Source organism: Artemia franciscana, chromosome 14, assembly GCF_032884065.1.
Source record: "Artemia franciscana chromosome 14, ASM3288406v1, whole genome shotgun sequence".
NCBI classification, from domain to species: Eukaryota; Metazoa; Arthropoda; class Branchiopoda; order Anostraca; family Artemiidae; genus Artemia; species Artemia franciscana.
Genome location: NC_088876.1, coordinates 38558185 through 38570227, shown reverse-complemented (window position 1 = coordinate 38570227; position 12043 = coordinate 38558185). Strand labels below are relative to the sequence as shown.

Here is a 12043-nt window from a genome sequence, read left to right as displayed (position 1 = left end):
AATCAGCTTCCAAAGCTGCAGTGCCTGTGGATAAAGTTAGGATTGGTACAAGAAAGCCTAATTGGAACGTTGATCCTAAAGTAAAACGTGCTAAGCAAAAAGCCAAATTTTGGCTACGTATGTGGATATCATGTGACCGACCATCTTCCGGAACTGTTTTCTCTGTGAAACAAAAGTGTAAACTTGAATATAAGGCCAGTTTGAAGAGGGCACGCTTGAATGCATGGCCAGGCCCCACCGATAAGGCCTCCTGCAATAAGGTTATTAATAGTGAGAAATGTTCCCCATCTACCCTATCTTGTCTCCAGCTAGTTAATTTTGTTGATCATTATAAGTGTGTGTTCAGTGTATTTAACAGTTTTCTTCAGTCTTTTTATTATAAGTTGCTTAAACCGCTTTTACCATACCGTCTCCTGCAGGCTCATGTCCAGCCTGTAGCAATATCTGAAATTCGCCGGGCTTTAAGAAAAATTAAGCGTTCAAATAGCCTTGATAGTGACGGCCTTTCTTACCAATTTTTTTGCTTATGATTGTCCTGCTCTACTTAACCATCTACAAATATTTTTCCAGTCTTGCTTAGCACAGTCGCTTGTTCCTGATAGTTTCCTTTGTGGCCGTGTAACGTCTATTCAAAAGCGAGGCAAGGACCCCACGTCATGTGTGAATTATCGTCCCATTACAGTATCGTGTTTCTTAAGTAAGTTGCTTGAACATTTGTTACTACCAGAAATTGAGTCGAATTGTGATTTTACGCCTTTTCAATTTGGTTTTCGGAAAAGTTTCGGTTGCTCCCATGCATATCATGTTTTAAGCCGACTCATGAAAGATGCCGTAAAAGCTAAAATGTCTTTATACTGTCTTACTGTTGATATTTCTGGAGCTTTCGACAATACTGTGCACTCTCAGGCTCTATTTTCCCTTGCGTCTTCAGGTGTTAATCCTTCCGTACTAAGTTTATTGTCTTCTTGGTATTCAAAGTCTAAAATTCAAGTTACCTGGAATGGCCAAATATCTGACCCGGTAAAAATTAATAAGGGAGTTCGGCAAGGTGCCGTATTGTCTCCTAGTATATTTAAATGCGTGCTTGCATCGTTCCTGCGTCCCCTTAGAAGTTCTGTTTTTTACGGTAATACTGGTTTGTCTTCTATTGCATATGCAGATGACGTTCTTCTTGTTGTTCGGACTCGCCGTGGATTGCTTTCTAATTTTACTATATTAACCAATGAACTATCTAAGATTGGACTGTCAGTTAATGCGTCTAAATGCGAGTTTATTTGTTTTAATAGCCCTTATGCGGTCGCTCCATTCGTTACTGGGAATGCAGTTCTACCATGTTCTTCTTTAGTTAGTTGGCTTGGTCTGTGTTTCGGCCCAACACTTTCCGCTACCTGTTCATCCCTAGTGAATCAAGCCGTGAAAAACCTACGCGTCGCTTACGGAAAAATATCCCCAAACAAAAGCTGTTACAACCGTAACGGTTTGTGCATGATTTATAACGCTTATTGCGCCCCCGTGCTTTTGTTTTTATCAGGCATGGCTCATCTGTTTCGTAAGAAAGATAGACATACTCTACGTACGGCTTATTTCAGATATTGCAAATTCCTCCTCCGACTTCCTAGATGGCACCGAAACAAAAAAATAATTGCTCGATTTAGTTTAGTAGATGTGCCTTCTCGGATTCGGTCTTCCAGTGATGATTTATGTAAAAAGACTGTCAACTTTATTCACGTTTATGACCCTCTGCAGCCTTTTCTCCATATAGATACTGGTTGATTAGTCCATATTGTCTTTTGTTAGTTTGAATTTTGTTTCTCTTCGCTGTTTATCGTATTTGTTTTTGTTTATTTATTTATATTTATTTATAATACTCCGTACATTGTGTTTTTTATACTTTACGGGTAATAAAGTTCATTCATTCATTCATTCATATCACCATACAGAGGAAAGCGCATCTAGTATCGAGAAACAAATAGAACATTCAGACCAGGATTTACCAATAGGCTGACTAGGCCTGGTCCTAGGGGTGCACAATGCCAAGGGCGCAATGAAATATTATTGAGTTAATTTGCCTTTCCCAGGAACAGCAGTTGAGAGTTCGGTATCAACTCTCTCTTTCACTACTTTTGGCTCATCAGTTGCATTGTGTTCAGTGCTTCTACTATCCATGAATTTTCGGGAATTTTTACGAAAATATTGCCAAAACATGCTTTGGCCTACAAGCATCAAAGCATTAAATCCGGCCCGAGGATATTCAATATGTATTATTACTTTGGGGTGCTTTTTTTTCATGGATATTATTTGTGAGTCCGTAAGATATGAGTTGGTCAGCAGGTAAAAATGCTTTGGCATACAAACATCAAAGCATTAAATCCGGCTATTGTATGTGATACTTGATAATGGATATTGTATGTGAGTCTGTTAAATATGAGCCGTTCAGAAGGTAAAAATGCTTTGGCCTACAAGCATCAAAGCATTAAATCCGGCCCCGAGAATATTCAATATGTATTATTACTTTGGGGTGCTTTTTTCATGGATATTGTATGTGAGTCCGTTAAATATGAGCCGGTCAGAAGATAAAAATGCTTTGGCCTACAAGGATCAAAGCATTAAATCCGGCCGCGAAAATATTCAATATGCAGTATTACTTTGGGGTGCTTTTTTCCCATGGATATTGTATGTAAGTCTCAATAGAACCACCCTATTATTTAGAATGAATTAGGATGCTTCATCTTGTCATATAGTTCCTATTTACCGAGACAACGCAACAACTAAAAGACTACTGCACACAAGAATAATGTGACGGATTACCAGTATGCATTTACTTAAAAAATCTCCTTCGACAATAGAAAGATGGTGTTGAGTCTTATGCAGCATTTCATTCGGTATTTTAGCCGGATATTGGACATCCGGAAGTTAGAGAACTAGCTTGTTAGAAAAAATTTGGACGCCTTTCTATTTATTCTGTTTAATTAATCTTTCTCACAAAAGAATCAATCAGGTTTTCAAACGGGATATTTGTATCTCAAGAAATTATATTTTCTTGTTAGACCCTCACTTAAAAAAACCACTTCAACAAATTATAGATGGCGTTGTTCACTTCTGCTGATTGTTTTTTCGACAGTTTAACCATTTCTTTCGTCAAATTTATTATTTTGTGACATAGAACCAGAGAGTTTACTTGCAAAAATTCAAGGACTTAATTTTGTGTTCTGCTCATTTCCTAAATCCTTCTCATAAAGAGCCAATGAGGGTTTGAAAAGGTGGAGTTAATTAATCTCTCATTAAATTACATTTCTCGGTTCGTCTGAATTTTTTGTTCATTAGTTAACTTAAAGCATGAGTTAACTTAAAGCACTGGTTAACTTTTGCATTGATTTTAAAAGACTTGACAAATTTTCTTTCCAAAAATAAAGAATAATGTGATTAACTAGTAAAATAAGTCACAAATATAAAAAATTGGAGTTAAACCATAGTTTTTAACAGAAAAGTGTACCATAGTAATATCTCTTTATTTTGTTTTTTCATTCGATACTTCGTCTGATCTGTACCATTATTTGGTACTTTCAACTTTTTTCCTTTAATCTTTTTTCTATTAGTTGTGCATTTCGACCTGCTTGTATTAGCCTTAACCTATTATAGCGAATAAGCATACTCCATTCTAAATTATAACTATTTTGTATTAAAAATGAATATTTCGGTATTATTAATTTAAAAAAATCAGTTTCAGGTAAGAATAGAATATTCTTTGGATCAAGGGATCTCCTGGACCTTATTGTCTAACAACTGTAGTAACAGTGACTGTTACGGAGTCCTGTGGAATGGCTCCAGGTTTACCAAGAGTCACTTTTCCTCATGGAAGAGGGTTCATATCCATCTGCCTCCACAGTTAAGGTTTGATACTTGTTTTTTTTTTGAAAATTCTTTGAGTATCATTCTATTATATATATAACCAGCATGTGTGGAAACAGCATTAGTGCCCTTCATTGACTGTACTTTATGGCTCCATGACTGTATATGATACAATAAGACGTAATTCGATCCCACTTTAAAGGGCTATAATGAAAGAAAGACAAAGGAGTCTTCAAGTTTTATGTGCGAAATAAAATATCTATCAAAAATAAAAAAAATGAAAGTAATACAAAAAGGAATGAAAAAGAAGTAAAATGAGAAGTAAAATAAAAGTAAATAAAATAAAGAAATGAAATAAAAGAAATTAAATATCTGTCATGTACCGGCATGTACATGCCTCATGAGCCGTCCTGGCCGAGTGGATTGGTGCGCTGGTTTCAGGATCCTTTGTCTGAGAGGACGCGGGTTTGAATCCCAGTGCTCCCAATTGTTCAGTTTGGCATGGGGGTCAGTGGCGTGACTCTCTGAGCTTAGCCAGAGTCTATCCAGCTCAAAATGGGTACCTTGAGAAATCTGGGGAAGGTAAACAGGAAGGGCGTGCAAAAGCACAGGACGGTTGGCCCCCAACTCCCCATTGCACTTCCTGGCTGAAGGACCCTGAAACAGAGATCAGCACCGCCGGTACGGACTGTAAAGTCTAATGCCGTATCCTTTACCTTACCTTTTTTACAGGGATGTACATGACTGTACTTGAGACAATAGGACGTAATTTGATCCCACTTTAAAGGGACAAACTGAAAGAAAGACAAAGGAGTCTTCAAGTTTTATGTATGAAATAAAATATCCGTCAAAAATGAAAAATAAAATAAATAAAAATAAAAGGAATAAAAAAGAAAAAAATGAGAAGTAAAATAAAAAATAAATAAAATAATGAAATAAATATCCGTCATGTACAGGCATGTACATGACTGTGCTTGAGACAATAAGATGTAATTTGATTTCGCTTTAAAGGGCTATAATGAAAGAAAGACTAAGAAGTCTTAGCTTTTTACATATGATAAGATGCAGTTTGCCAAATGTTGTGATTTTTAGCTGCCTGTCCGTGGCCAAACGAAAAGCAGATGGTCCTGAATGGGGTTGGAAGAAGTAAGATATGTTTTAACGGAAATTGGAACTTCATGAAATGGGTTAAAGATTGAAGCTGTGAATCTATTGTTATGGCGTTAAGAGTGAACTCTGAACATTCAGAGTGGGGCTATGAGTGAACTGTGATGGTGAAAAGGTGTGAGCAGCTATGTTGCCATAAGTCGGGTGAGCGAGCTGTTAGTAAAAGCTTGGTCTAGTAATTTTATGTGCTTGCATAGGTGGAGTTTGAATGACAGAAGGATCAAAAGATCTTCTGCGAGAGGTCCAGCAGGATCCAGCAGAAATTTTGACCGAAGTTCTAGGCTCTGAAAAAAATATTCATCCATATAATCTGAATGTTAATGTAGAATATTGCTTTTTTAATTTTTTTCGTGAAGCTCTATTGTATTTTGTTTTGCTCTTTAACTTCCACTTCATTCTATATAAACTTATTTCTTTTATTTGATGTTACTCTTGTGTATTTATCCTCTAGTGTATCTAGTGTGAAAACCCCCTCGACATTCTCTGGAGTTCCGTTTTGATACCCTTATCCATATCAGAACGAACCAGGATCAAATATTCTCCCCGTGCCCAACAATAAATCTTGTGTGTAAACAATGGTCACCATGCTTATTGTTAACAATGGTCAACCATTGTTTACAATAGAGTGACGCTAAGTATCTTTACTGTCATCCTTGTGCTACTGAAGCAGAAAATATAAATGGAGAGCGTTTAGTTTGAAAGGCCAAACATCAACACTAATTGATTTCAAACGTCATATGGTCCAACGGCGAGTTTTATCTTGTGGGTAATAAAAATCATAATTTGAAGGTATAATATTAAGTTGAGTGCAGCTAAGTTATTATTGTTAAGGCGGTTACTTTCTTACCCCGGGTCCTATACCGAAAGGCGTGCCAAATAATCTAAATTATAAATATAGTTCTTACCAAACAACTTTCTGATTCGGGAAAGGGGCGTAGACAAAATACCAAGTCTTGGTATTTTGGCGTGACTTGCTAAAAGATAACAAACAAATATTGGTCACACTTACTTGGCACACTTACTCCCGTCATTTACCCGTGCCAAATTACCCAAACAATCCAGAAAACTATCACTATCACTATGTTCTATCACTATCTTGGTTCTATTACTATCTACCTTGGTTCTACTGCCCCGGGAATGACGCGTGGACGGATAATAGATTGAAATATCTATTAACAAATGAACTAACATCATCAGTCAGGTAGTAGACTAATCATTTGAAATGTGTTCAATGAAATAGACTAATTTTATCTTTGAATTTCTATACAGGAACCAAGATGTGAAATTTCGGCTTATTGAATGGAATCCATTCAACAACAGCGTAATGTGGTCCGTGGACCATCTTTTCATTGGTCATAATTGTCCATCTTCTTGTAATGGTTTTGGCAGTTGTACTTCTTCTGGTTGCATGTAAGTATATTCTCACACTAGCTTTGTCTGGGCTGTTGGGTATCTAGACTACCTTTAATTACCCTTCATTTTCTATCGATCGTTCTTAGTAAATTTGAAAACAGTGTATAAAATATGATGAGCTTACAACCAGTTCAATTCTAAAGCTTCTGCTAGGAAGGGTTTAACTCCATAGGTGACGATAATTTAAGCCCACAACCAGGCACAAATGGCGGATAAACCTCGGAATAGTAGGAAAAAGACTTAAAGATGTAAACTCCCTGACAAGGGCTGAAAATCCAATCAGTTTCGTGAAATTGTGGCACTTAATTTTTCATCCTGCCAAAGGGCCAAAAGTTCCCATTTGAAGAGTAAAAACTGTTTGGGGGGCTATCAGCCCTTCAGTCAGCTTTTTTTCCAAATGTATACGATCAAAATTATATGACAGACCACTTTTTCAGCATAATGGAAAGGTCAAATAACTATGTCTCTGAGGATGAACCTCCAAATAGCCCTTGGGACAAGGGCTGTAAGCTCCACAATTTACTCGTTGTTTACGCATAGTATTTAAAATCAGAAAAGGGGGATGTTTCCCCTTTAGTGTCTGAAAGGCCTAGGTTGTCAAAGTGAAGTATTCAGATAATGTTAAGGGGAACACGAAATCGAAACAAGCTTTTTGATGTGGGTCGTCAAAAGGACATATCAAGGGAGTGACCTAGAGTATTAAGTTGGAATTGTTAGGGAATAATAAAATGAATTATCAATTGATAGTAGGTGTCTTTTAGTTGCTCACGGAACGAAATCAAATAGATTTCGTTCCGTGAACAACTAAATAATAACCTTTTTCTGAATTTTAAACAAAGCTTTTTGGCAAGTTTTTATGAGCTTATTTTGCAATATCTCGACAAATCTCTCGACAAACGAAGATCTCTTACGAAGCCTGTCTGACTAGTTTGTAGCAAGAAATTAGACACTTCATTTAGCCATCAAGCAGTGAATATAATTAGGAATTCCGATATTTATAGGCAATCACGCTGCGATAGAGGTGGCGAGAGAAAAGTAAGCAGAAGAGGGGGGGAGTGAGTCGGTAGCAAGATCCGTGGTACCCGCCGCGTGTGCCCCTTAAATTGCGGGGACAAGGTAGCCAACCCTCAACACTTCCCTTACTTTTCTCGTAAGGAAACCACCAGTAAAATGGGTGATAACCTAGTGCGGAATGCAGTACTGAATTTTATCTCAAGAGCTAGGATGGCAGATGTAAAAAAAATGTTTTTACTAGGCGAGGACTCGAGTTTTTCAGCCGTGAAGCGATTTTAGAAGCAAAAGAAATAATCTATCGCAAGTCGAAATTAGGGGAATGTGTAATAAAATGTAAAGGACGAGGACAACTTGATGGATATTGCGAAGATGTTCGCTCGCTGTGCCAAAGAAAAGAGACACCCTCCTGAGTTCGTTATTTTTGAGCCCCAAGAAGTTCTGGCCTACAATGAAGAGATCGCTGCTTGTGTAGTGTCCACTGTCAACGAGATAAATCGCAAGTTCAATGGCCTTCTTGACCGTTTGAACCAGAAACCATTACCGTGGCCTAAAGGCAACCCTGTTGCTGCTCAAGCTAATGAGTCTACTCCTTCTCCTCCGTCTTACTCAGTAGTCTTGAAAAAGCGTCCTCCTACCGTTGTTACCGTAGAAGAAAGGAAAAACTTCTTGTCGAATATTTGTGGTGATGCTTTGAATGATGACGATTTTGAACTCCGTCGGGGGAAGTACGAATGGTGCCTCGTAACTAAGAACAAATCTAAAGCAGCGGTACTAGCAACATCTATTAATAAAAAATCGCTGAAACACTGGCAAGCGTTAAAACTCCCACTTTCATCGGTATGATCAAGTTTGTCCCAGCTCATATTGATGGTAACAAGCTTAAGAGAATTATACCGAATTGTGAAAAAGCTGATCAATGTGGCAAAACCAGATCCTTCAAATAATACTTCTCATCCCGCCAGCATCTGAACCACGCCATGAAAAACCCTCCTAAAATTGAATTGGAGCGGTACCTTATCGAGGAATTTATCTTTCTTCCAAAGCGCTGTTTTAACTGCCAGAATTTTGGTCATATTTCTTCTACCTGTTCTAGCCAGCAAATTTGCTCTCGATGCGGAGAAGGAGGTCATGGCTCTAGCCCCGACCAGTTCTGTGGAAACCCTATAGCATGCGCCCTCTGAAAATCAAAACGCCACACTTTCCATTCCTTCAAGTGCCCCACAATAATAAAAATCGTCAGTGAGCTAAAGCGGCCCAATGTCTAATAGTCCAGCCTGTGTCAAAATTACGTCATGGAACATGAACGGAGGAGTCCCCAACAAACTTGCCATAATTCAGAAATATTGCGCAGACTGTGACATTGTGTTTATACAAGAACATATGCTCTCTCCTCACAATATTTATCTCCTAAAGTTCTCGCACGAATTTACTTTTTACTTCGAGCCCGCAAAAATTCGGTCTTTCGGACGCCCCCCCGGTGGCTTGGCGATTATTTGCCACCCGTATATTGAAAGTAAGGCGTTATTTACGCATGATCACTTCTTGGCTATATCTTCCGACAGTATCGCATTCTTCAATGTATTTCTTCCTACAAACTACCATGATGATAAATCGGAGCGAAAGTTTATGAACGCAGTTCGCGAACTAGCGAAGTGCCTGAAGTCTATGATCCAGAGAAGTTTGCAATGCTTAGTACTGGGAGACTCCAACTGCAACCTGCTTGACAGCACGTGTGCCCGTAGTCAGCTTCTAAACGGCATCTTCGATGACAAACTTATTATCCTCCCAAAAGACAGTGATTACTCTTTCGTTCATAAATCTGGGTCCGTTTCAACCATTAATCATACGGCCTGCTCTAAGAATATTAACGGAAGTGTAACTGTTCTAAAAGACGCTGTCTTCGCTGATCACTAACCCCTACTAGCATCTGTAAGCATAAAACCAGCTCTGCGTCAACCAAAGAACGACAAGTGGAAAGTAGTAAGTGAATGGGATAAAATTAATACTACTTTTGTGTCATCAGGTGCTGAACTCACTTCTTGTAAAGATACGAATCCCCTTCCATTTACTCCAAATGAATTCGAATTTTGATTCCACAGATGCGAGAGTACTCATCAATTTATTCTGTGCCGAGAGTACTCACTCGCTTCTCTGAGCTGAAAAAAACAGTTCCTACTAGAAAGGTTAGAATGAAAACAGAAATTCACAAATTCTCTCAAAATCCGGCCCTAGTTAAGTGTTGCAACGATGCTAAGTTTTGGCTTAGATTCTGGCAAGATTGTGATAGGCCCAACTCCAGTCCTGCTAACTCCGTCCGTTTATGGACGAAACGAAAATTTGAAAATCAACTGAGAGCTCATCGTACCAAATTAAAAGAAGAGTACTTCTCTAGAATCGTAAGTGACCCAAAACTAATCTGGAAAGCCCGGTTGAGCGAACCGGTCGCCGGAAAAACCCATGATTGGATTAGCGAAAAAGATTGGGAATCGTACTTTTCCAACGAATTCAGTGCCCCCGTCCCAAATACGTCTAATCCCTTCGCAAACTGGCTAGAATCGGTATTATCCAACCAGTGTCCCTGATTTTTTCGTTACTTACGGAAGCGTACATGAAGCTATTTTAAAGCTGAAGAAGAAACATTCCCGTGGTGTAGACGAACTATGCGCGCTAAATCTGTTACACGGTACAACTATGCTTATTGAATATCTGACGCTGCTATTCCAGATTATTTTCACCACTGGTATAGTACCTGACCCTTTTTGTGTCGGTTTGCTCTCGCCCATTCTTAAAAAAGGGAAACCAACAGACAAATGCTCTTAGTACAGGCCAATCACTGTTGCCCCAGTGCTCTGTAAAGCACTAGAGATCTTAGTCTCAAAAGAAATTCAATCTTCGTGCCGAATGCCTGACCACCAGTTCGGTTTCCGACCGGGTCTGGGTTGTGCTCACGCTCTCTTCAGTCTTGCCACTATTCTAGCAGATTCTCACGAATCTGGTGACCCTATAGTGATTGGTGCTTTTGATGTGAGTAGAGCGTTTGATTCGTCACACTCAGGCCCTTTTAGCCGCTTACCAGCAAGGTGTAAACCTCCGTGTCACTAGCGTACTGTACGATATGTATTGCCGTTTAAAAGCGCGTATAAAGATAGGTAACCGCATCACATCAGTGGTTGTTCCAGTAAAGAAAGGTGTCCGCCAGGGTTCATTATTATCCCCAAGTTTGTACAATAACAGTGTTTTAAATGCCCAGGCATGTTTCAATGTTTCCTGTATCTCCAAGAATATAAATGTGTCGCTACTTACATACGCGGACGATCTATTAAATCTAAGTCGGTCTATTAGGGGTCTGCAATCGAATTTCTCTATCCTACGTGATGAATACCGAAAATTCGGCCTGGCTTTCAATACTTCTAAATCTGCAGTTATTTTTTTCAACGATAGTCCTTTCCAGCCTGAACACCTCCTGCTTGGTAGCGAGTCAATTACCGTTTCATCTCACGGCGTGTATCTGGGTTTACCCATAGGCCGTAACCTTAACGAAACTCGTCTATTGCTCGTCAAACACGTCGAGAAAAAACTCCGCACCGCGTATGGATCTATCGTCGCCAGCAGACTCCTCTTATGCCGAAAGTATCACGCGAATATGTATCACGCTGTCGCACTGCCGCATATTCTATATATCGCGTCATTTTGGAATTTATTAACTGACACCCAAAAACACAAGCTCCGGTCCCTTTATTTTAGGTTGGCGAAGTTCCAGCTGCGATGCCCCTTGTGGACGAGAAATACTTATATGGTTGATAAACACAGAATTGCAGACCCCAGTATCAGGGTAAACCGGTTGATTTCTAATTTCCAGGCAAAATTGAACCACCCCTGGCTTAAAAATTTCTACAGTTCTTGGTTTTTTTTTTCCATGTTGTGTTTTAAATTTCTCTACGTTTTTCTTCTCTTTTTTTCTTTTATTTTTTTTTCAATGTACTCCGTTTTGTTCCATGTGAAAAATACGGGTAATAAATATTTTACTTACTACTTACTACTTACTACTACTACTACTTACTTACTACTACTACTCCTAATATAACTTTTGTGACTCCTACTACTAATAAGGCAAATTTCAAAGTGAGCCATTTTGCATACCATTCGGTTGGATTCTCGCTGTCGCTTGCCTTCTTACCATAGAATGTATGATGCAGCATTTTCATTTGTGATTCGTTGGGATGCTCGTTGTCACATGTCTTTTAGCCTTAGATCTTTTTGTGCTTTACTTTAATTCATCGTTACATCAGCCATTTATTCCATGCCTTCTGCAATAGCTGTCAGATTCATTCATAATCTTCTATAATTGTGCTTTACGTCATTGATACCAAGAAAAAACTTTTTTTCAAGATTTTCCCCCTATAATTATTTTTGCTTTAAAATACGTTGTTACATAATTGAGCAACAGCCAGGCGTGTTCTATGGCATATTAAATAAAAAAAAACCAACTTTTTTTGCTGAAAGTAAGGAGCGACATTAAAACTTAAAACGAACAGAAATTACTCCGTATATGAAATGGGTTGTCCCCTCCGTAATCCCTCGCTCTTTACGCTAAAGCTTT

The 12043-nt window shown here is 38.7% G+C and overlaps 1 protein-coding gene across 3 annotated transcripts in view; it reads left to right on the top strand.

The window, feature by feature from the left end:
- Nucleotides 1-12043, top strand: part of LOC136035685 (reelin-like) — a 538294-nt gene that overhangs the window by 146182 nt on the left and 380069 nt on the right. For 2 of the 3 annotated variants that reach the window (XM_065717614.1, XM_065717616.1), the window contains exons 13-14: nucleotides 3722-3891; nucleotides 6286-6426. In XM_065717614.1, coding sequence (XP_065573686.1) covers nucleotides 3722-3891; nucleotides 6286-6426 — 311 coding nt within the window. The remainder of the gene's footprint in view (nucleotides 1-3721; nucleotides 3892-6285; nucleotides 6427-12043) is intronic. The other variant, XM_065717615.1, reaches the window with a different exon arrangement.